The following is a 25,280-nucleotide window of genomic DNA, read 5'->3' on the forward strand; positions in this document are numbered from 1 at the left end:
CTAACATAATATAATGCAGGACTATTTTTATTTATTTATCATGGAGTATTAAACTATAATTTTAACTTACCATAATAAAAATGATCATATGCTTTTATTATTATTATTATTACTTGTTGTTCTGTTTTTGAGTTTGTGAGTCCGATGTCCTTACTAGTCCAAACTCAAAATGAATATGGCCACACTTTCATTGCTTCTTCTTTTTTTTTTTTTTTTTTTTTTTTTTTTTTTTTTTTTGTGTGTGTGTGTGTGTGTGTGTGTGTGTGTGTGTGTGGATTTCTATGTCTTTTCACAATTTTCTCTTAATAATTTGCCATATGTGTATATAATTTAAGACTAAAACAATAAATAGATTTAAAAACAAACTTCGAAGGAAGCATAAAAGCAAACCGCTACATAAAAGGGGGTATCGACATCCAAATTTCCCTTTAGTTGTCGAGGTAAAAACGATATGAATCTTGAGATAATAGTGAGACTCATTACTTGATTATTTTTTTGGTTTCGATGGGTGTGCTTTCTCACCGATCAATCTCGGTTTCATTTGACATTCAACATCAACGGTGTGTATTTGGTGTATGTGAATTGATTTACCAAAATTTAGAGGTATTTGTTTTCTCAGATAAAAGTTAAGAGTTATGATGAGAGAGAGTTTAGTTCGATGGAAAAATTCATCCACTCTCTCAAATTTAGTTTTGAGATTAATTTAAGTCACTAATAAAAAAATAAAAGTGCTACAAAATAAATAGCTTTTTGAACGTAGGATAGTCTTGTAAATAATTAAAACTAACGATGGTACCAATTGTGGTAGCTTCTCTACCCTCACAAAATTAAACAAAGTTCTACTTCAAAAACATTAAAATCAAGTAGCATTGTTTTTTTTTTTTAAATTTATTTATAAATAATTAAATTGATGTCAATTTAACGTCATGGTGGTTATAAGATTATCGTCGACAAGTGATTTTTTAAATTTAAATATAATTGTCTTATTTTTCAGCCATTTTACATTTATTTTCAAATCAATACTCATTTTAAGTGTAAATTTATATGTTATTATAATACATTAAAAGAAAACATAAGTGTGACATAGTTAATTAATGCTATTTTTATTTTTTTACTATTTTTTCTGATTGAAACGACAAGTAGTTTTTCTTTAATTACTACTTTTTTTTTCCGTCTGTGGTCCTAAGACTCAGAACAAAAGAAGAAAAAAAAGAAGAAGAAAAGAGCAAGAATGGGGCCGAGGAAGAAGAATCCGCCTCCAAAGAAGAGCTCCGGCAAAATTTCGTCGTCGTCGTCTTCTTCTTCATCCGCTCCGAAGCTCCAGATTTCTGCAGAGAATGAGTCCCGTCTCCGCAGGCTTCTCCTCAACTCCGGTGCCCGGACGGCAGCGACTCCTTCCGACGAGTCGCTATCGAAGTCTCAGAAGACAAAGAAGCTTAAAGCTCTCTACGAGAATCTCTCTTGCGAAGGATTCAACAACGATCAGATTGAGCTCGCTCTCTCGGCTCTCAAGGTTTTCTATCTCTTCTTGCGTAAATAGCGAGTGATGTATTGAGTGATTTCACTATCTGCTTTCTCAAGTGACTGACACTTTCAGTTGACACATCGGCTTAACGAAATAATATCGTTTTTCATTTCGTATTTTTTTTTTTCCTTCGATGCATTTGCGTGAGACGTGTGATATTCTATAAAGCTGATCGGAAACTAATATTTATCCGAAATTTTCAACGATCGTCACATTTCATCGACGTGTTGCGAGTAAATATCCGATTGCCTCTATTTGCAGGATGGTGCAACATTTGAGGCTTCTCTCGATTGGCTGTGCTTGAACTTGCCAAGCCACGAGCTTCCGTTGAAGTTTTCCACTGGAACGTCGCAGCACATCGATGGAGGTGATTTAACTTTGTTTCAATTTTTTTTTTTTTTATATAGAAATGATTTGTTTTTTCTTATTTTCATTTGACGTGAGTGTTGCCGGGCTTTTGCGATGTTGCAGGAGGCTCTGTCCGTGTATTGTTGACTTCCCGAGATGACTGGACTCCTTCAGAGAACACGCCCTCGAAAATCAAGGACGAAGAACTCGGTGTTACTCTAAAGGCAAAGGGACGGCGGAGCGATAATGATCTGGATTCACGTCAGCCTTCTCAGGCAGATTGGATCAAACAATACGTGGAACAACAGGAAGAGGTGTTAACAGAAGCAATTGAATTTAGATACCCTAACAGTGTCTCTTATTTCGTATCTGTATAATTGCAGACAATTCGTATAAAAAAAATCTAATAGCTAGTTATCATTTTTTTAGCAGGATGAAAGCGGTACATGGGAAGATGAATTGGCTGATGCAGGCCTTGCTGAGAAGGTATCTCAACTATTATTTTTTTTTATTATAAAATTTAAATATTAGAATAAGGCCTTTATCGATATGAGAAGATAACTCAAACTACTTTGAGCAAAAAAAGAAAGATAATTCAAACTACCATCCTTATTGCGAGACTACCTTTCTCATTGTAAAACTAGTGTATCGGTTTTTAGATTTAGTTACAATTTTGAGGTACACAACATCAGACACAATCTCTGAGCATGGGTTCTACAAAGAACTTATATGTTTTAACATGTGTTACTGTTTCAAGCTCAATCACAGTTTATTATTTACACCACGAAAGAGACGATTGCCACTAAAGTTTACGCGTGTATATAGATTTCTAAACCAAGGTCCTATGATGTGATTGTAAAAGAATATTGCACTGCACGTGTGGAAGCTATGAAAGCAAAGGAAAAACGTGACAAGAAAAGTCAGGAATTGGCAGGGAATAGTATCCGCAAGCTCAAGCAAGAGTTTTCTACATTAGGTTAAATTCAATATTCTCGATGTTTCTATACTAGGTTTATGTATTGCATCATTTGCTTAGTTGAAATTTTTTAACTTCAGGATTGTCGCTTGACGTCTTGGAAACGGAATTTGAGAGCGAGCAAGCTTCTTATGCTGCTTGGGACGCGACAGACGTCGGATCCACAGCCTGTGAGGAGCCTGAAGAAGTGACATCTGGCGATCAAGAGCACGATTCACTGTCAGTTTTATGTGATGTGGGGTCAACGCGTGATGAAATTGGCACGGAAATTCCAGGTTCTATGGAGTCTAGAGTTGAATCTACTTTGACGGATAAACTTGCTCCGGAAACAATCGGTGGATTAGAGGAGGCTGACGATGATCTAGAGATTGGAAATTTCTTCTCAGAAGATAATCCCGCCAATGAAAGCCTGTCGATTGAAGTTCATAACCTGCAAAAGAAAGATAAGCTGAGAGAACTGTTGAGCGAGAAAAATTTGGAGAAGTTAGGCGGTATTTGGAAAAAGGTAACGCATGACATGTAACGTGTTGACATGTCAGATTTTCCTTTTCCATTCTTTCTATAACAAATATATCCCTATGTTGTATCGGTCATTTTGTAAAGTCTTGAAATGACAGGGAGATCCTCTAAAGATTCCGAAAGCTGTTCTTCATCAGTTATGTCAAAGATCAGATTGGGAAGCCCCGAGCTTCAACAAAGTGCGTGGGAAGGGGAATAGTTTTTCTTACACTGTGAGTGTGTTGCGTAAATCTAGTGGAAGGGGTAAGAGTAGAAAAGCTGGTGGGCTGGTTACCCTTCAGATTCCCGATGATGATATTACTTATGAGTCTGTAGAGGTATATACTTATTCCTTTTCTTTATATTTAATTTGTCTATATCTCGTGGTTTTTAAGTTTAGATTTATGCACATTCGTCTAGTCCTTGAAGCAGATGTTATATAGATGTTTGAAGTTAATTTTTTGTTCCATGCTTTTTTACTGCACTCAGAAAGATTTAATTATCTTTTATTTTCAAACTAAGACTGATTAATTATTAACTTACGTGAGAAGATACTTATGTGAAGCTCAATAATTCAGGATGCACAAAACAGAGTGGCAGCTTTTGCCCTTTATAGCTTGTTTCCTGATCTCCCGATACACCTGATTCTTACAGAGCCATATGCTTCAATGGTGGTCCAGTGGAAATCAGGTAATGAATTACCCATCCTGTTTCCATATTTGGATAACTTGAAATCTGGCAGTGTTTAATGCATATTGTTGATGTGTAGTTTATTTATAAATATTTGATAATCAGTGTTTGCTTTGAAATCAGAAGTGATGAATCTGGTTGACTATGAATTTTTTTATTACACGGGAATTCTTTCAGGGGATTCATCAATTGACGTAGAGAAGAGCGAGGAAGATCGAAGGGCTAGCTTTGTGGATTCACTGTTAAAAACCGATGGGTCTGTATCAACTGTTACTGCTGACGACATAAATAATTCTGTCCAAGAACATCAAGAAATGCTCACCAAGGACACTGGAAAATCGGCTGGTGCTGCCAATCCAGTTTCGGAAAGTATGTTTGGTCATTTCTCTCTAGGGTGAAAAAAAGAAAAAAAATATTGTGAATATTAATTCAACATACCATTTCTAGAAAAATATTTGTTCGCTTTTGTGGTTTTAGCCTGAAATTATCATGGTTGACGAAACCTGAATCCTCTAGCTGAACCTAAATATTTTTCCATTGACATGGAATTTCAAATTAATACAACTTTTATTTATAACTGTTACTGTGGTTGTTTTACTCCAAGTTCTTTTAAATCTTCCATTATAGGAGCACATCGCCAAAAAGAAGTGGAAAGCTCTTTTCTGAGACAAGAACAGAGGAATAAGATTAATATGCAGAAGTATAAGGTTGGTGGTTCATAACCCCCTAAATTTTGGAAATTTCATTTTAGCTGGAAATCTGCTGATTTGTGATCTCAGGCGTTTCGATTGATTGTGTCAAGTCCAGTCACTTGATAGTGGCTTCGCCCTTGATTCCATGAGCGGATTTTATGATTTTCCTCATTGTGATTCAAATTGAATCATGTACTAGCATTGTGTAACGTGATCTTATCGTTGTGGATTAACGTTTATTTTTTATCTATATATTATGATAAAATAGTCCATTATCCTCCTATTATAGGCTCACCTTAATGTTTCACTGTTTCAGGACATGCTAAAGGCTAGAACTATGCTTCCTATTGCTGGTTTAAAAGGTGATATACTACAACTATTGAAAGAGAACAATGTTTTGGTTGTCTGTGGGGAAACAGGGTCTGGAAAGACAACTCAGGTACCAATTTAAATTTCTGGGTTCAAAATGTAATAATGCATGGTTTAACCCAGGAAACTCTGCATTGTTCGGTAGGTTCCACAATTTATTTTGGATGACATGATTGAATCAGGACGTGGTGGGCATTGTAATATTATATGCACGCAACCAAGGAGAATAGCGGTTGGTGCTTGCTTATTCATGCTTCAATGTCAAAAATTGCATCTGGTTCATCTTTTTTTTAGTGTTCAGGCTTAGTTTTGTCGCCTCTTTATTATTTTGCTTAATACGTTGAAAATAATTAGCTGTGTTATTTACATACAATTTGCTGCATGGTTATTTCACGCTGTGAAGGCTATTTCCGTGGCTGAGAGGGTGGCTGATGAACGCTGTGAACCTTCGCCCGGTTCAAATGGTTCCTTGGTTGGTTACCAAGTTCGCCTTGACAGTGCAAGGTATTCATTTGCTTGAAGTACTCATTAATAGTGAATTCTCAACTCATAAGAAGGCATGCCAAAACTCTCTCTGTTTGTTTTTGATGAAATCTCTTACATTTCCAATTCCATTTGTCAATTTCAATGCCAGGAATGAACAAACGAAGCTTTTATTTTGTACAACAGGCATTCTTTTGAGGAAAATTGCGGTGGGCCATCCTGTTTCATCTACTTGATTATTAAGTTTTCTGTTTTTTATTTTGTTTTTGTTTTTGTTTTTGGGTAACTGATCGCAGAAAGCTGACTTCCTCAGCTGCCTAAACAATAGAATTTTAAGTTATTAATTTGTTTAATTTTCAGGGAGACAAAAATTTGACTGGCATTACTCATATTGTAGTTGATGAAGTGCATGAACGGTCTCTTTTGGTGAGTGCGTACAATAAGGGTGGTTTAAGAGAAAATAAATTCCTCAATCCCAGTTTGAAAAATTGATCAAATGTACGAATGGTTGGTATCAAGAGAAACACATATTGCCCGGTTAATCTTAGGACATTACATAATAGATGCTCAAGGTCAAATAATATTTACATGGTTTTTGTGTGTCTAACAACAGGGTGACTTTCTATTGATTGTATTGAAGAATCTGATTGAGAAACAATCTGCTCAAGAGTCCTCAAAACTGAAGGTTATCCTTATGTAAGCTTGCATTTCTGTTTTTTCTGAAATGCTGTGTTGGTTTGATATTTTCAATCTTTATAATATCGTGGTTCATATGTCCAGGTCAGCAACCGTGGATTCGAATTTGTTTTCAGGATACTTTGGTGGTTGCCCTGTGATTACTGCACAGGGCAGAACACATCCTGTGACAACACACTTTCTGGAGGATGTACATGAAAGTCTCAATTATCGTCTAGCTTCTGATTCTCCAGCTTCTATTAGATATGAAACATATGCAAAAGAAAAGGTTCCTCAAAACTGATGGTCGTCAATTTTTATTCTTTTTTGTTGGTTTTACTTTTATCACATATCTTCTTTCACCTATGTTGTTAGTAAAAGTATTCCAGTGGAAGAAAATATTATAATCAATGTTTGATAAGAAAATAAGGAAGTAGTTTACATTGAATAGCCTGTTTGCTCGTTAAAATTTATAGCCGGTTCGTTTCTCCCTGGACGTAACAATTGGAGCCACTGGGATTGTCTCCCGGTCGATAAAGCCAGGCCTCGTGGATTTTAGTCGGGTTTAACCCGGGCACCACATTATCAAAAATATATATTAAGTAAATAAATATATATTTCCATGACTGCATCATCTTTAAATTTCCACTGCTTTTAGTCCATGCTTACTAGTAGACTTGAACCATGTAGGTAAGTTGTTTACTCCATACAACGTGAAAGCTAATCAGCAATAGCAAGAACTGGAGACAATAAAACTCTGTGCCTTGTCATGGGTCTCCTTTATGTGGATTGCATTGAATAATTATTCTCGTGTACTCCGCTTTACTGATGATTTCCTATGTGGTTACTTGAATTATATATATTTTTATGTGTCTATCCATTTACTTGTGTATTTTGAACTGTGAAATCTCAGGGCGGTTCTGTAAACAACCATAGGGGCAAAAAAAATCTTGTTTTATCAGCATGGGGAGATGACGCTCTTCTCTCGGAAGCGTATGTCAACCCATATTATATTTCAGATGATTATCAATCATACAGTGAGCAAACTCAACAAAATCTGGTAAGCGCTTCTGTAGTATTGAATTATGTAATATATGATGTAGCTTACCTTCAATTCTTGCTCTCAAGTTGACTTAATTAAACATCGTGATTTCTGTGCAGAAAAGATTAAATGAAGATGTCATCGATTATGACATTCTGGAAGACTTGGTCTGTCATATTGACGAGACTTGCGGTGATGGTGCCATCCTCGTATTTTTGCCTGTAAGCTCAATATTCATCCTTTCGCTGCGTGAAGAATAGATAACTTGGACTATCCTGACATGTCATGATTAATCTTTTAACCATCTTAAAATGGATTAACTCTCTGTTGATTATGTGTAACAGGGAGTTTCTGAGATTAACCTCTTAGTTGATAAGCTGGCTGCTTCTTACCGATTTGGTGGACCATCTTCTGATTGGATTCTTCCGTTGCATTCATCCATTGCGGCTACTGATCAAAAGAAGGTTTTTCTACGGCCTCCCGAAAATATACGTAAGGTGAGTATTACCACTTACAACTAACGGTTCTATCTTTGGTAGTTTTTCATTACTATATACTCATTTATCTTAGTGCTTGGATTTTGGTAACTTTCTTCATTACTACGTGCTGCTTCCCTGCCTTCATCACATTGAAATTTTGCTTTATCAATTTGGTCTGTAGATCCCGGGGATTCAACTTTAGAATTGCAGGATAGATTAGATAAACTACAAGCTATATCGGTGGATGTATTTACCTATTTTTTTTTTTTTTTTTTTACGTTTTCATTTTTCCCCCAGGTCATCATAGCAACAAATATTGCAGAGACCAGTTTGACAATAGATGATGTGGTATATGTTATCGACTGTGGAAAGCACAAGGAGAATCGGTATAATCCGCAGAAGGTTTGTGCTCAGTTTATTACTAAATAGTTAACTAAATTAGATTGTGATGTACATGGGACACAGATCGGTTAAAATAGTAAAATGGAAGACTTGCTTAACATCCATTAAGGTGCAAAACCTTTCTTATATTTAGCCCAGGTGACTGTTATGATGTGATGGGCCATTGTGGATCTAATCGTTATAGTAAGTGCAGAAATTGTCAAGCATGGTTGAAGATTGGATATCTCAAGCAAATGCAAGGCAGCGGCGAGGAAGAGCTGGGCGTGTAAAACCTGGAATTTGCTTTTGCTTGTACACACGCCATCGCTTTGAAAAGCTTATGCGACCTTTTCAGGTATTTTGTGGAAAATGTTGTTTGTAAAGGATGTGTCTTTTTTCAGTTTCTTGTTTTCTGATTGTAGAAGTTTCTGATAACTTATTCACTATTCCAAGGTTCCGGAGATGCTCCGTACTCCATTAGTAGAGTTATGTTTGCAAATTAAGTTACTTGCATTGGGACAGATAAAGCCGTTTTTGTCAAAGGTATGTGGTGATATCTTCAAACTGGGGTTTCTTTGATGCTGTAATGTAATGTTTTTATTTGCATTTTTTATTTATTGTGACAGGCTTTAGAACCTCCCAGGGATGAAGCTATGACCTCAGCAATTTCAGTATTATATGAGGTAATTTTAAGTTTTGCATGATTATTCTGCTTTGCCTAGCATATCTTATAGCTCAATTATCATTATTACAATCTAAAAATTGATCTTTTGCTCTGTGAACTGCTAGTTTATAATAAGTTTTCCGGAGCAATTTATACCATATGATGGGCTATTTGTAGGTTGGTGCTCTGGAAGGAGATGAGTTCTTGACACCACTTGGACATCATTTGGCTAAACTTCCAGTTGACGTATTGATAGGAAAGGTTTGTAATTTATTTATTTCTCCTTCTCGTGACAGTGCTGTATAGAAAGTCTTTTGGACCAAGTCTTAGCTTTGATCCTTTGTACTGCAGATGATGATATACGGGGGAATATTTGGTTGCCTATCCCCTATCCTCTCCATTTCAGCATGTCTGAGCTACAAATCTCCGTTTGTGTATCCAAAAGATGAGGTTTCTCTTTTACTTTTGCTGAAAGCATTGTATTTCTGTTTCTTAAACCAAGATTAGATCTATATTTTTTTTTTTGTTATTTTGTTTCTCACTATGCTTAATCGCAGAGACAAAATGTCGAAAGGGCTAAGTTGGCACTTTTGACGGATAAACAAGGAGGGTCTAGCACTTCATATGATGTTGATAAGCAATCAGATCATCTGATAATGATGGTTGCATATATGAAATGGGAAAAGATTCTGCGTGAGGTTTGCATTTCTGTTATATGTTACGTGGTTCACGGAACTATGGTTGCCAGAAGAGACTTGTACCTAAAATGTGAAATGCTATGTTTTTCTTGCTATACATATTATTACCGATCCACTAACACAAGCCTGTCCTGATATTTTCAGAAAGGAGGTAAAGCTGCGCATCAGTTCTGCAATTTATATTTTTTAAGCAGTTCGGTTATGCACATGATAAGGTGAAGTATATTTTCTCCGAGCTCTAGTTGTGATTTAATATTTGCCAATCGAGGTTTAAATGCGTGCTATAAGTGCTCCAAAATTATTTAATAGTAGGAAGAAAACAGGGCCAATGAAGACACTTGTATTTTTCAAGCCTTTTTGGTTGTTGCGGAGGATCCAGTTTCAAATTTAGTTTCAAGAAGAGGGTTTCAATGAAATTCGTCTTTATAATTTATAATTTTTTTTTTTTTTTTTCCTGGGCCTTTAGTATGTGGTTTTTGATGGGGCATAAAATCCCTTGTACCTAATGAAACATAGCTAGAAACTTGCCATGTTTCCACTTAGGGGTAACTAATTTCTGATTCTGTTACTGATTTTCAGAGACATGCGGATACAGTTTGGAACCTTACTAGCAGATATTGGGCTCATCACTTTACCGAATAGTTCTCAGGTCCAATTGCTTTTGTACTATCTTACCATAAATTGGTTAGGGGAAGTATCAAATTGATTTATTTTCCACGTTGATTTTTGTGGGATTAGCTTCTAATCTAAAATTGTCCTACACCTGTGTTCTTTTAATTTCTTGATAGGAACCTTTTTCTTCTCTCTTTATGGTACAGATATTTACTTCCTTTCTCTGCTCTCTCGCCTCATATTTGATTTCAACTTTTCATGTTCTAGAGCTATGGACGAAAGAGAGAAAATCTTGACATTTGGCTTGCTGATGCATCACAGCCATTTAACATGTATTCACATCATTCATCAATAGTTAAGGTATGCTTTGTGTTATGGCTAAGAAGTTGTTTATCCTTCTGTTCATGGTGAATTATCCTAACATATAAAAAGCTTCAAAGCAAATTATCAAGTAGTTGAGAGTTGAGCGAAATGATTGCAGGCCATATTATGCGCAGGTTTGTACCCGAATGTGGCAGCCACGGAGCAGGGCATTGCTGGGTCAGCTCTTGGCATCCTTAAACAGTCTGGTGGATTGAACGCCAAAGGTCATCCAATTTGGTACGACGGAAGAAGAGAAGTTCACATACACCCTTCTTCGGTCAATGGCAGCGTTAAAGAATTTCGATACCCCTTCCTTGTTTTCCTTGAAAAGGTTTCTGTACAATCACGCCCACAGATTCTACTTATATACATTTCTATTTCCAATTCGTCCGTTCTCTGATGGAGTTCATTTTTTTTCCCCTTTGTTGATGAGTATGATAATCTGTTACTCTGTTGCATGTGATTTATATGCAACAAAGGAAAATGGAACCTATTGCCCGGGAAATTTGAGCCACGGGCGATGCAATTCCGAGCCATGGCCATGACTTCCCGAAAAGTTTATGTTTTCTTTTCCCCGGTTCCACGAGTTCTTGAAAATACGCCGTTGCATGTGTCAAATATTTGCTCCTTTCCTATGTTGAGTACAGTGTAAATGTGATTATGAGTTTGTCTAAACCTTGGCGTTACCACATTGCAGGTTGAAACTAATCGAGTATTTCTTCGCGATACCACAATTATATCTCCCTACTCAGTGTTGCTATTCGGTGGCTCCATGAATGTCCAACATCAGGTATTTTTTCTGCTTGTCTTTGTCATGGAAACTGAACTCAAATATCCCCTCTTAAGTTCGACAAATTCTAGAGCTGTAGGTCTTTACAAGAACGGGTATTTCTGGTTTTGGTGTCATTGTTAATTGCAGACCGGAGTTGTGATGATAGACGGATGGTTAAAGTTGACAGCTCCGGCCCAAATTGCAGTCCTTTTCAAGGAGCTTCGGTTGACCCTTCATTCCATTTTGAAGGAGATGATCCGAAAACCAGAGGTGTGTTTGTTGGCATGTGTATATTGTGTTTTGATGGAAAATGGATTCTCATTTCCTTGTGTCTGTTTGTTTGGCCTCAGAACATCGACGTTGCCTCTAACAAGGTCGTCAATTCCATAATCCATCTATTGTTGGAAGAAGACAAACCCCCAGTGTAGTAGTACAGCCTCTTTTGCAAATTCTATGTTGTTGCTTTCTTAACAAGCAAGCATTTCGGCTTCAGTTCTTCGGATACGATGGTATTTAATTAGCATTTGATGAAGTCCAAGAATGGCATGACTATAATAATTTTTATTTATTTATTAGAGCTGCACTTGCCAGTTCATCCTTCATAAAGTCAATAAGCCGTGCTTAATGTCGCCATTGTTTATTTGGTCGGCTTCACGAACCAACAAATATATATATATATTCACTGTCCCGGATTAATGCCTACACGCTCAACAAACCTAAAAAATAAAATCTGATCTATTGAGTACTACCGATTTTTGGGTAGTGAAAGCTATTTACATGTAATTTAGCTGCTTTTTAATGGATCCTAATTGATAACGGAGATATACTAGCTTGCATTAGTGTGTTAATTTTCTAAGCTAAGCCTAGGGCCTAAACATGGGACCCTAAAAATCTCCCATAAGCATAAGCTGCATAACATAAGATTCAATTCCGAGATTCAACTTTTTTTTTAAAAATTACTTACCAAAATTATGCATGCTCATCTCAGCTTATTTACGTAAAACACCCCTAAACATCTGGTAGTCGTTTGTTTCCAAGTAGCAGCATGGCCAATAAGTTTCTCCATTTAATTGTCATTTGTTGTCCCGTACAAATCGTAATATACCAAATTTATAAAATAAAGTAAAAAAATATAAAAGCTCGTCACTTACAATAATCTCTTTTTAATTGTAACACTCACTTCTTCTTCTTCTTCTTATTCTTCGTTCTCTCTCTCGAAGCTTACCATGGCGAAGCGACAGAGGTCTTCTTCTCTGGCTCACCTAATCCTGCTGTTAGCCGTGGTGGCCTCTCTGTTCGTCTCTCGCCACATCGTCGTCGCCGATTCTCACTTCGAAGGCTTCGACGCCGATGAAGAAGACGACGAATCTCTCTCCCACGAAACCATTCCTCTCCGCTCTACTCCGCTGACTCAGACTCAGCCCAAATCTGATCCGGTTCCAGATCCGAATCCATCCGATCCAATCCCCTCCGAAGCTACGTCGAAGCCCTCGTCCACGAGCTTCGAATACTGGGACGAGGACGAGTTCGAGGGTTTGCCTATCGAAACTCAGCAGCCCCAGGAGGAGGCTCCGAAGAGCGAAGAGGATCCCAATTCCAAACCCTCGGGCGATCAGATTCCGGATCCGAAACCCGAGACGGGGTTTAGATCGAAAGGCCTGAAATCCTACGTGGTTGAGATTGCGTGCGGAAGCTTCTTGATCGTGTTCGTGATCAACTACTTCACCGGGAAGCGCGAGAATGAGAACATCGCTCTCGCCTGGGCGGCCAAATTCGCCGCCAAAGACTGCATCTTTGACCGAAATTTCAGCCTCCTCGGCGTCGGCGAAGGGGAAGACTCGCCTCTCTTGCTCAAGGAAGGCCAAAACGTCTTCAAGTTCTACGCCAGTGGACGAAGGTACTCTATTCAATCATTGAAATCCGATGTTACGTTGTGCACTGTGTTAGCTTTTCGTCCTAAATATGCACACCAATGATAAAAACCAAATAGCGAGATTGCCGTGTGTTTAATTTTCATGTGATTGTGTCGAAGTATCAGACTAGACGGAACAGAAGAAACAAGTAGGATCTTTTATAATTGTGTTTATGGTGCGTATCAGGTACTGCCAGGGACTGTTGGCGACGATGGAGCTGAAGAGTCGGCACGATCTGATCTCGAGGATTTACAATTTCATAGTTCCGTGCAAGGACGAGATCAGCTTCGAGGTTTACATGAACGACGACGCGATGGACCATGTCGTTTTCGCTGTGGCGAAGAAGAAGGCTGCCAAGGCGATGCAGAAAGAGCTTAGGGATTTGCAGAGGTATGCCTCTCTTATCACTCCTCCAGCTGGCAGGAAGTGGGTCCCGGACGAGTTGGCCGTCATCTCCGAGTCCAAGGAAGTCGCCGGAGATATGATCTCCGAGGCCGTGCTCGATCAGGTTCGGGCTTTATTTCTTATATACCTAGATGTTTCGGTCGTTTTAGTTCATATTTATGTTGCACTAGGCGCGAGAAGTGTGAAAACTGTAGCATGTGATGGCTTGAATAGTTGAACTTACTTATTCCTATTAAATGAAGCCTTTCCTTTGAGCGTTGTGCTTATCCAGTTTTGGCTGTACTTGTAAATCTCATCGTAACTGAAGTGAACACAATAAGTTATTAAGAATAGTACGATCCCGTAGCAACTATGGCAGCAGATAATAAGAAAAAATCAGTTTACAGGCTGCTCTTATCAACATTGGCAAATCTAGATTAGGGAATATCCTTACCAAAGATTTGGCGTTGAGTAAAAAAAAAAAAAAAAATATTCCATGTAATTTTTTTATGGGTATAACCAATAAATTGTGTCATAATCAAGCTGCAAAATAAGATTCTATGGCAGAAGAAAATTCAGTTGGCATGTTGGCAGTTGCTTTGTGTTCTACGCTGGTTTGTTTGGTTTAGGAAAACCAGTACGACTCCTGAGCATCTACAAGCTTTCATCTTTGTATATCTACTCGTTTATGATTTATGCATCGCCAATTATTCCACCGTGCATCTTCCTTGCTGTCTGCTGGGCCATTTGGAAGCTCCGAAAAAAAATGTATTTTTGAAGAAGCTCCTGTTTGCTTCGATAGTCTTTGGGACCATATTTTCCGGTCTATAGGATTTTGGCTTGGGACTCTAGATCCCGATTTCAGTTCCTTTAGCCTCTCCGATCTTTACAGAGATTGGCCTAGTGTTTTCTAGCTTGTATTTTGCTTCTTCATAGTAGAAGCTTTCATTTTCCCTCTTTTTTAATTTAATCTTCGAGTTTCTTTAAAAAAAAAAAAAAAAAAAAAATTATTCCACCGCGCTGCTTTACTTTTATTTCTACAAAGCTTGTAAATCATAATCAATGGCTGTTGAACCCGCAGGTTTTTGGAGAGAAGGCATTTGAGAAACATGGGAAGGGGTTCATCTCAATGCATTTTTCGGACCAACTCCTCGGCGGAACACACAAGAAGTTGCTTCTGTTCAAGTTTGCGTTGCCCGATGCAAAGGACATGGATAAGATGACCCGCTTGGTGACGTTGATACCTTATTACATTGATCTGATCGGGCGGTACAAGCTGAGCGCTCAGGTGCGTGTGTGAATAGTGCTATAAAGAAGCTGTGTGAATTGTTTTAATAATAAAAAAAGAAAAAAAAAACGAATTGCAGGCTCGGTCTAAAACGGATGGGGCTCGATCAAAGGCGGCGCAAGAGGCGTACAAGGAGCTTCAGAACGTGAGGCAAGAGGCGATTCAGAGGAAGAAGGCGGAGAGGAGGAAGGCGATGGAGGAAGCCGAGGCAAAGCTGAGCGCAGAGGCTCTGCGCAAAAAGGAAGCCAAAGAACGCGCTCGCCAAATGAAGAAGGCTGCCCCCAAAATGAAAATGACCCGCGCCCATTAGCTCTTTCCCCGCCACTTTTTATTATTTAGTTTTAGTTTTTACTTTGCTCTCACTGGCCTTTTTTATGTTGCACTTGCACCCACAGCTAGTTCCTAGCTCTTATTATTATTATTTTTTTTTTATGATAAATCTTTCCATGGGTGTTGAATCGAACGTACCCAAAAGTTAAATGAGGCGTCAGCTATTCATATATGAGAAAGAGACTAGTTAGTTTCCTTTGGCAAATCTGGACTCTTTGTGCCCATTATATATTTATTACCCAACTGTTCAAAAGGCAACACCTTTGATTACATCGCCTTTAGCAACTGATTTTTGTGCTCATGATACATCCGACCGCATGCGATCGATTTGAACCTGGAATTTTTGTGCCCATTATATAGTCTCGTCTTGGCTTACCTGACCAGAGCAGAAAACAATGCATAAAAAATAAGAAGACAAAATTGACTTCCGACGACATAAAAATGTAAATACTGCAGCGCCGTCTGTGGGAATCGAACCCACGGCCACACGGTTAAAAGCCGTGCGCTCTACCAGCTGAGCTAAGACGGCAACGTTGTCGCATTCGGTTGGTTTTTCAATTCCAAAAAAAAGAGAAAAAGAGAGAAACCTTAATAATTGCAGAGCAGAGTGACGGCGATCCAAAAGCGAAGGAGGGATGACAGCGGTGGGTGCCTTCAATCGCGCCAGAAACCGGTTCGCCACCGGACGTTCGCTCCTTCAGGCCAAGCTCAAATGGGTCAGAGACCCTTACCTCGACGAGGTCGTCGCGCGTGAGAAGAACCTCCGGACCGCCGTCGCCTACACGCGCCGCCTCCCCAACCCTTCCGGAGACGGCGGGCGGCTCCCCGTCGCCGCCGTCAAGTTCTTCCAGAGATACCCGTCCGTGTTCGAGCTCTACAGCCCGGGGCGAGGCCTCCACCCGCGCGTGCGCCTGACGCCACGCGCCGTCAGCATCCGCAAGGAGCACTCGGCGCTGCTGGCGTCCCCTCCCCACCGGCTGGACGCGGCCACGCGCCTGGCGAAGGTGCTCCTCCTGGGGCGGTCCGGGCGAGCCCCGATCCGGCTGGTCCAGGGCCTGGCGTGGGACCTAGGCCTCCCGGAGGACTTCGCGTCGTCGCTGGTCCCGGAGTTCCCCGACCTGTTCTCCGTGTGCGAGGTCCGCGGCGGCGAGCTGGGCATCGAGGTGGTGGCGTCGGCGGCGACGCGGAGGCTGGCGGCGGCGTCGGAGCTGCAGAGGCGCGCGGGGGAGTCGGGGCGGGTGGAGTTCCCGGAGAGCTTGGTGTTGGGGCGGGCGAAGAGGGAGGTGGTGGAGTGGGTCGGGGCGTGGGAGGAGGCGGTGCCGTACGTGGGGGCGTACGAGAGCGGGGTGGAGGTGGCGGCGCCGGATTCGAACGTGGCGGAGAAGTGGGCGGTGGGGGTGATCCACGAGGTGCTGTGGGTGAGCGTGGCGAAGAAGGCGGAGAGGGAGGCGGTGGTGAGGGTGCTGGAGTGGGTGGGAGTGGAGAGGGCGGTGGCGAAAGCGGCGGTGGTGAGGCATCCCGGAATATTCTATTACTCCAACAAGCTCAAGACTCAGACTTTGGTGCTGCGCGAGGCCTACAACCACTCCTCCAACAAACTCGACCATCCCCTCCTCCCTATCAGGCACGCCTTCGCCGCCCTCCTCAACTCCTTCCCTTCTTCTTCCCAAAACAACATGCCTTCCTTTAATTAAATGTCACTCTTTTTGTTACAAATAATGTCGTCGTCATTGTAAAAGAAAATTCAATCCATTTACCAAATTCCCATTAATGATTTTTTTTTTTGTTTGTTTCGTCCAAATCCACATTTTAAATCATTTTGATGCGAAATTGTTATAAAATGGAGGTACGTTAATCATACAAGTGACGTTTTGGATTGAGACTTGAGAGTAGCAGGCAGGCACTACCTGGTCGTAGTTGTTTGTTGGCTGATGATTTCTTCTTTAGATATTCATTTTATTATTTTACAAAGGGTACAAAACTACAAATGCAATCGTTTCTCAATTAACATATTTTCTTCTGGAAAAAAAAAAATTAAGTTACTTTATTTTAAAATTTCAGCTTAATTATTATTTTATAACAGATAGCTTTAAACCCCTGGACATTTTAGTATTCCTAAAATATCTTGACATTTCAGATTATGGCCTAAAGTAAAACCTGAAAACAAAGATCTTGACATTTCAGTACATTCGTTGGTAGTGATGTCTGCTGATCATGTACATGGGTTCAAGTCGGCCAATTCCCGGAGACGAGCCTAGACTCATCTTGATTGGAGATCTTATAGAGGATATTGTTATTATCCATAACAACTTGCCAGGTGGACAAAGTCGCGGAATTGATACTTTTCTCGGGTGATGATTCTGACCTTTGGAATGCTATCGAATTGAGTTTTGAGTGTTGGAGAGTTTGATAGTTTCCCACAGACGATGTCAATAAAGAATCATCTAACCAAAAAGTCACAATGTTTTAAACAACGCCCAATTTGAATTTGTAGTTTATGAGCCTCAAATACTCGTCGAAACCATGTGCATATGAAATAGTACGTAACGAGTAATAACATCTTACGAATAATATATGAATTTAAATAGTGGAAAACAATTCATGAATGCATTATCACACATGCTCACCAGAGTGTTTTAACATAAATAGTTATTTCACCAAAGAGAGATTGAAACCATGAGAGATGTCTGCAACAACTTAGGCTAATGCCTGGCGCTTAACCAGAGTGTTTGACATTGGCCTTGCCACCACAATGTTACTTCACGAAACTTTGAGCAAAATATCGCCATAATTTTTATTATGATTATTTTAAAATAGTTGTTAAAATAATGAACATGCGTAACTGTCTCAGAATATCTTGTAACTGAAAATACGATAGTTGTTAAATATTATGAGATATCAACAAGAATGGAATAAGTGCGGAATAATAAATGAACACACAAATTCGTAACCCAGTCCGGCAAGTCGTGCATAATCTTTGCCCGGTGAAAAACAATTTATTATGATAATGTGGTACAATAAGAATTTACACTCAACGACTCATTCGCTAACTACCCAACCTACGTCTATCCTCTTCAACAATAACTTAGGTTCCCCTGAACTCGAGATCCCTTCGATTCCCATAGAATATCTCTCCCGACGATTCTAAATGTGTTTTCTGGAAATTTCAATGGAAAGTTCTAATACCGTGCTTCTAATACAATCATCCAAATATAGACAAGGTAAAAGACACCTTAAACACAGGGCGTTTGAAGCTCAATTAATCACTCGAATAAATCTCTCAAAAGGCATGAGTGATGCATGTTGTTTTGACCAATTTATAGGAAAGCTAGGTCAAAACGTATCTTGAAGTCGGATTAGGAACACCAGTCCATTATCTCATCAATCCACGCTGGAATCCTACGTCAAGTCGGAATAGCAAAGCTCAAAAGTAAATTGGCCAAGACTATTGTACAAAACTGTTACAACACAAACTGCGACATATCCGAAAAACAATTGTAACAAAATCAAATGCTATTCGAAAATATATTCAACGATTTTATAATTAATTTGCCACATTGGACTACATTTGTATGTTTATATTTTTTGTGTGCAAATTTAACTATAATCTTGTAATCACTTTTACAAAAAGTATATGTTTGCCATGTGAAACACGTTGAATTTTTTTTTAGAAATAATAAGAGATTGGACCTTAGACACAAGTAGTTTTCATTCATATCGATTTTTTTTTAATCATAAAGATAAAAATATCTCTAAAATATTTTAAATTCATTTTTTTTCAAACTTAAATTTTTTGGATATGTCTTCATAAATTTCTTATTTCTGACTAAAACATATTAATTATTTCGTAAGTACTTGCGATTATATAAAAGAAAGATTAAAAAAAAAAGATAGACATATGGCAGATGTATAAAGATTCTCATTGGGTTCACATTTTCAACATTCTGATTAGGTATATTATTATGATGATAAAACAAATGCAATGATGTCGTTTTCCGCGTATTCTTCGCGGATTTTGTTTATGAATTGTGTGTATATTATAACAATCCCTCTTCGACACGTTCTAGACACTAGGAATTATTAGGCTTTGATGTATCTATTTATAATTTTTTATTATAACAATGTGAAATCTTAGATTTGAGTTACCGCTTCATTATTGGACCTAATTAATTAAACACAATTATGAAGGCAACTTCAACTTGGAACCACCCTTTGTTTATAAACTAATATTTTTCTCTTCGCAACGCATTTGCATTGCATGCATTGTATAAAATACATAATATCAAACCCTCGAGTTGTACTTGTACGTGACACCGATATTCAAATGTGTTATTTGATACCCCAAAAAAAAAAAAAAAGTTCTAAAACCCAGTAAAAAAATTAAGGGACACTTCTGTTAAAATGATTGAAGAGGTGACATTGGTTTTTTTTATTTATTTTATATTACGTTACAAAAGATATGTGGGGACTTTTGCCGTTGACTATCCGGGCAAAAATAATGATGCCAGCCTGGCTACCAATCTCTTTCTTTTCTCACTTACTGAAAAACACGTCATCATTAGATAAGTTTGTGTCCTTTTCATCTCTCTCTCTCTCTCTCTCTCTCTCTCTCTCTCTCTCTCTCTGTGTTCATTAGATCGTCGTATCACCAGTGACAGCGTTTATAGTTGTAGTTATCAAATAAATCCCACCATGACACTGCTACAGGCTACAGCTTCCCGTGCCATTTTATATTAATTTATCCTTATTATTCTTCAAGAGCTAAAGTCTAAATCTGTGTAACTATAACCGGCCTTTGCCTAATTTATCACATGTCCACACAGTACCATTATTTTCTTTTCAACCCAATTACTTCTCATTAAACATTATGAAACACGTCATCTCATCTCTTATATATCCACCGACGTAATTGTGCTAGAAGAAAACATTGAGTTCTACCATAAGCTTTCATATACCCCTTTTTTTTTTTTTTTCTTTTTTTTTTTTTTCGAAAGCAACTTAGTTGCAGTGGGGATTGAACCCACGACCTCCACACAGGAGGTGGTGTGGAATTACCACTAGACTATCTTAAGTATCACATATACCCTTTTTTTATACACGCAAAATACTTGCTACCTTTAAATAAAATACTCCTAAATTCACCTAACCACAAAAACACCATGATTCTCTCTCAATAAAGAGCTCATTGAATTGAAACACGACGATAAAGTTCATGAAATTTCCTTTGACGCGAGTCACTGAAAGTTGTTGAAGATAATCTTTGGTGTTCATTACCATTGTGAAGAAGAGTGCCAATCTTTTCCTATTTTTAAAAGGCCGGGGCACGATTTATTCTTTAGCGCATTTTTCTGGGATTTGATATGTTAATACATTATAACACATATACTCTATATAGAGATTCAATTTTTTTTAATTTTTTTTTGTGGTACAGTTGGGTGGTAATAAAAATGGTAGAATTGACTTTGGTCCCACGACTACACATCATATCATTACAGCGCGGCAAAATGATTATATTCTCTCACCCGTCTTCTTCTCTATCAAACATTTACATTTAAAAGTAAATAATCCTAATGTTTCAAAAAATAAATAAATTAATCCTAATTTTCTTAAATGTTAACACAACGACTTAAATGAGGTGGGTAACCAAATCTTGTACGATTGAATTTAATGAGTATAACACGAATATATTCAAATATATTTATATATATTATTCATAGGTAGTCAAGGTTTGATTAATGATGAATCAAGTAAATAAATTAGATGGAAACAAGACGCTAAGCGAGAGTGGATTATATTAAAATTGCGTGTGACATGGGTTTTCATTTCTTTTTCGAACGCCTACCCTCAAACTGAAATAGAATATATGGGAGTAGTAAATAAATCCACTTGTATCTGCTTACTTTTGTGTTCTGAGTGACGAAACATTGAGAAATAATTTCACGTGGTTTAGGACTTAGGAGCTGGTTTAAATGAAGTCTAATAATTAAGCTTACTGGTCCGCAACTGAACTTATTTTAATAATTATATATGGCGATCTGTCTTTGTATGGTAAATATGTATGCGTACAACTAATGAGGGAAGTGATTGCAACGTTGAATACATTTGTGTCATAAACAAAGAGAGGTGTATCTTTCAATCGATCATTGAATGTAAATCTCGCCAATTTTATATCCAAAAAATGTGTCAGCACTAAGCTGTATCGTTGAGGAATATATATATATAATCATGGTTGATTTTAATAAATTGCTATTGATTGGCCGGGTCAAAGTATGTATTAGCGTAGGACAAACAAAGTGGGAAAACTAAAATAATTATGTAAGGTTTACTTTCAATTGAGAAACAAATTGTTGACGACTAAGTGTTAGTTTATTTTTATTTTTTAATAATTGGTTTTATGTGGAGCAGTGGATAGATAGGCGTGAAAAATGCTAGAATGAAACATAAATATAACGATCGACGCTTTTAAAGCTGCCTCTACGTACTTTTATCTACTTTTTTTTTAACGTGCGAGAATGCTGTACATGTTAGTTCGATAGCCAGTGTGTATTGTAGATATATTGTATGAATAATTTTCATTTCCTTTTTGTTTTCTTTGATTATCATTTTACTTTTCTGAGGCTGATCTGGTCCATAATATATAGCGATGTATGTGTTGTGGATGTTTTTGTTTGTTTTGAACGTTTTGAACTTCAATGTTGTGTGTGGAACGAGATTCCGAAATGCAAAATCAAATCATAATCAAAGGACGCAAAATCAAAAGAAACCAACCCAACCAGAAAATATCGCACAATTACCATAAATACTGATTTTTGTTTATTTTTATTTTTAATTTTAATTATTTTTATACACACATGAGGTATGCTCCAAATACGATATATGATTGTGGTAAGTGGTATTAAAATTATTAAGATAATATATATGAAGTTATTGATTAGAATAAATAATTGAGGATCAATATATTTTAATGCTAAAAAATATCAAATCGAAGATAAGACTTTGTTTCATTTGAGAGGTATTGCCATATATTGGCATAGCTATTTCTTTTGTTTGATTCCCTTTTATTTTGCCACGCGTTTCACACTTTTTTTCGTCTAAAAAGTTATACACTACTTTAGGATAGCAAAACACATGTACCACAATTTTTTTTTTAAATAAAATTCGATCACTAAAGTTGAAACGGTAACTTAAAACGTCATTTGAACTTCCAAAATGTCTTGATTCACCTCTTTGTCTAAATGTTGAATTCTTCCAAAGCAAGGGAGGTTTAATTGCATGCTAATAATTTATATCCATTTGATATATTATAAGTTCTTAGGTATTTTAATAAACAAAAAAGTTCATAATAATGGATTCACCTCGTTACGTCGCTTGTCCTCGTAGAGGACTCGGCTCGCCCAAGGACCTTTTCCTTTCCCGAAGACGTCCTCGCCAACCCATCTCGCCAATTTCCAAGAACCTCTCCAAGTTCTAAATTACCTTTTATGCGTCGAAGCACTATAGATTTCCTTTCAATCTAACAATGTTTATCTTTAAATTTAGGGTTTGGTTGATTCCCTTTTATTTTGCAACGAGTTTCACATTTTTCTTTTCTCTAAAAAGTTTCACATTACTTCAGGATAGTATGTACCACTAAAGTTGTTGGTTGGGTTTTTTTTTTTTTTTTTTAATCATATCTTATCACTAAAGTTTGAAACGGCAAATAATACGTCATTCGAACTTCCAAAATGTAGTCTTGATTCACCTCTTTATTAAAATGTTGAATTATATTTACTATTAACTGCATGCTAATAATTTATATCCATATATTATAAGTTCTTAACTAATTTTCTAATCAATAGAATAATAATGTATTGAATATAACTTTTTTTTTATCATTTTAATATTAGTTTGTGCCTCTAGTTGTGATCTCTCATCTCATAGTTATTTTCCATTTAACAGCCATACATTTTTAAAAGGAAATAAATGACACGTTATTGAGATTTATGAAAATTGACTATATTACATAATTATATTGTATTTAGGCACTGTGTATTGGCATAATGTATACTGTCAAGTAAATACTTTGGGTTATTTTGTTTCTATAAATAGGGGCAGCATAGAGTGATGTTAAGTCACCATACAGATTTGGTGGAGTCATTATTAGGAGCTCCAGAGAGAGAGAGAGAGAGAGAAACAATTAATTATCCTATTACTCAAATTCAATTTCCAATTCATTTAGTGATGGGAAGCTTAGGAGAGATTGACATTGTTGATAGTGAAATCCAAAGTTGGAGCAGCGTTGAAAGTGCTAAACCCTCCTCAAATTTACCGTTGTTGTCTCTTAATCACGTCTCTTTTATTTGCAAATCTGTCAGAAACTCCGTGAGATTCTATGAGCAGGTCTTGGGTTTTGTTCTCATCAAACGTCCATCTTCTTTCAACTTTGAAGGAGCTTGGTATGACTCTTTCTCTCTCTCTCTCTCTCTCTCAAATACTCAGAAGTCATTATATTTTTCATTTAGTCATTTCTTAACCTTGATCTATTGGAAATCATATATATCCGGTACACCAATTGAGAGCATACTATTCATGACTTGATCTAAAATATCTTGATCTAAACAGGGCTGTTATTTAGGTCATTCTTGCATTGCAAGTTATCTGAAGATGGATACTGCGTTGTGAGAACTTATTGATCAAAAAACCAATATGCAAATAACCATATACTTAATAAGAATTCGGAACAATAATAAAAAAAGGAAGAAGCGATGAGGGAGATAAATATGCATAGAAATAAAAGAAACTTCGAAGTGGTTTCTTTGTTTGTGTTGTTTTGTTTTCAGTACATCATTTTGGCCTGAGAGTAAATATAAGATAAAAGGGAGATCTAGTGATAATTGAAATTTCCATATTTTTGGACATATCTGATTCTGGAAACAAGCAACAACCAAAGCAAGTTAAACCTGAAACTGAGAGTGCCATATCTGATCTTCAACATTAATGATTAATGGTCACATGGCTGGTAATACCCAAAATAGTTGGTGGCTCTTCAATATGTTTTTATGAATTTTTTTCAACGCTTGGTGGGTACAACAAAAGACTGCCTCACGCCAGCTGTCAGTTTGTAGAAAGGGAATATCCTTTTTCATGATTCTGTTTTATTTCTAAACGTGCCAACCATAATTGTAACTTGTATCCAACATTTCAATTTCTCCCAGACACACCTACCACAATGAATACTTGTGTCTGCTTATCTAAAACAGGACTGACTATATCACGTCTGAGTTTAGTAAGGCAATTTACACGTGTGTGTATGTGTGTGTGTGACAGGCTGTTCAACTACGGAATAGGGATTCACTTGCTAGAGTCAAGTGACAAGGAAGGCGAGTCAGAGAAGAAGAAGAAGATAAACCCGAAGGACAACCACATATCGTTCCAGAGCCCGGACATGAAGACGGTGGTGCGGAAGCTGGAGGAGATGAAGATAGAGTACGTGAGCGCAGTGGTGGAAGAAGGCGGAGTCAAGGTTGACCAGCTCTTCTTCCACGATCCCGACGGTTACATGATCGAGATCTGCAACTGCGACAACCTTCCCGTCCTCCCACTCTCCTCATGCCCTCTCAACCTTCCCACCACTAATAAGAAATCCAAATCCCAATCCCAATCCCAATCCTCCGTATACGCTCAGTTGGGGTCGGAGCTACACTGCGCCGGAGTAGCCGCGGATTTGAGGATGATGGAGAATTTCTTGTCACTGGAAATGATGAACATTTTGATCTGAGACACTAGTAGTAACTTATGAGTCTGTGTGAGGGGGTTCTATATACTATATATATGTATGTATAATTACGTACGTTATTCTTGGTGATTTTGTATACATTGTAAAAAGACGGTGAGAGCATTTTGCCAAAGAGAAAAAGCACAAGGTAGACTTTGCTTTCTCGGCTGTGATGAATTTTGTTCTTGTAGCCTTCTCTTGTTTGATTTACAGTGGATAAGAAAAATAATTTAGTGTTGCGAGTCTTCAATTCTTGCCCTATGTCCCTTTCCGACACAATTCATTTGATAGTCATCAAAGAAATTTGTAAAATTACATACTTGGATTCATTCGACAAATATACA

General features: G+C 37.8%; 4 protein-coding genes and 1 non-coding gene across 9 annotated transcripts; 4 read left to right on the forward strand and 1 right to left on the reverse strand.

Moving 5' to 3' along the window:
* The first annotated feature begins 1,184 nt into the window (after window positions 1–1,184).
* Window positions 1,185–12,577, forward strand: LOC149382710 (RNA helicase family protein). 5 transcript variants are annotated; one of them, XR_016293808.1, is made up of 35 exons: window positions 1,185–1,513; window positions 1,787–1,892; window positions 1,997–2,187; window positions 2,303–2,359; window positions 2,699–2,849; window positions 2,930–3,354; window positions 3,467–3,685; window positions 3,926–4,037; window positions 4,215–4,406; window positions 4,665–4,744; window positions 5,046–5,168; window positions 5,244–5,330; window positions 5,502–5,602; window positions 5,733–5,790; window positions 5,942–6,007; window positions 6,195–6,277; window positions 6,362–6,545; window positions 7,170–7,316; window positions 7,418–7,519; window positions 7,643–7,795; window positions 8,075–8,179; window positions 8,373–8,513; window positions 8,612–8,701; window positions 8,785–8,841; window positions 9,000–9,083; window positions 9,174–9,272; window positions 9,380–9,520; window positions 9,665–9,735; window positions 10,100–10,169; window positions 10,400–10,492; window positions 10,614–10,826; window positions 11,193–11,285; window positions 11,415–11,537; window positions 11,618–11,776; window positions 12,488–12,577. XR_016293808.1 is itself a non-coding variant. In XM_089601088.1 (34 exons), exons 1-34 carry the CDS (start codon window positions 1,232–1,234, stop codon window positions 11,693–11,695), a joined length of 4,377 nt encoding a protein of 1,458 aa, XP_089457214.1. In that variant the 5' UTR covers window positions 1,185–1,231; the 3' UTR covers window positions 11,696–11,864. The 5 variants fall into 5 exon arrangements, 3 of the variants coding, with proteins under 3 accessions (XP_089457214.1, XP_089457216.1, XP_089457217.1); XM_089601088.1 differs by lacking the exon at window positions 12,488–12,577 and having other exon boundaries at window positions 11,618–11,864; XM_089601090.1 differs by lacking the exon at window positions 12,488–12,577 and having other exon boundaries at window positions 2,306–2,359; window positions 11,618–11,864.
* On the forward strand, window positions 12,494–15,452 carry LOC149382711 (uncharacterized protein At5g49945-like). The gene is made up of 4 exons (XM_089601092.1): window positions 12,494–13,164; window positions 13,367–13,688; window positions 14,646–14,852; window positions 14,932–15,452. Exons 1-4 carry the CDS (start codon window positions 12,494–12,496, stop codon window positions 15,160–15,162), a joined length of 1,431 nt encoding a protein of 476 aa, XP_089457218.1. The 3' UTR covers window positions 15,163–15,452.
* Window positions 15,453–15,638: 186 nt separating this feature from the next.
* On the reverse strand, window positions 15,639–15,711 carry TRNAK-UUU (transfer RNA lysine (anticodon UUU)). Its single transcript has one exon. It is a non-coding gene; the product is annotated as a tRNA-Lys (tRNA).
* Window positions 15,712–15,817: 106 nt separating this feature from the next.
* Window positions 15,818–16,876, forward strand: LOC149382713 (protein WHAT'S THIS FACTOR 9, mitochondrial-like). Its single transcript, XM_089601528.1, has one exon. The coding sequence runs from the start codon at window positions 15,818–15,820 to the stop codon at window positions 16,874–16,876; it is 1,059 nt and encodes a 352-aa protein (XP_089457654.1).
* A 6,403-nt stretch (window positions 16,877–23,279) lies between these two features.
* Window positions 23,280–25,191, forward strand: LOC149382714 (glyoxylase I 4-like). The gene is made up of 2 exons (XM_089630114.1): window positions 23,280–23,617; window positions 24,489–25,191. The coding sequence occupies exons 1-2, from the start codon at window positions 23,286–23,288 to the stop codon at window positions 24,937–24,939; spliced, it is 783 nt and encodes a 260-aa protein (XP_089486240.1). The 5' UTR covers window positions 23,280–23,285; the 3' UTR covers window positions 24,940–25,191.
* The last annotated feature ends 89 nt before the right edge of the window (window positions 25,192–25,280 follow it).

Source organism: Urtica dioica, chromosome 11 (genome assembly GCF_054948205.1).
Source record: "Urtica dioica subsp. dioica isolate 48M chromosome 11, U.dioica_male_clone48M_v1_H2, whole genome shotgun sequence".
Classification (NCBI taxonomy): Eukaryota; Viridiplantae; Streptophyta; class Magnoliopsida; order Rosales; family Urticaceae; genus Urtica; species Urtica dioica.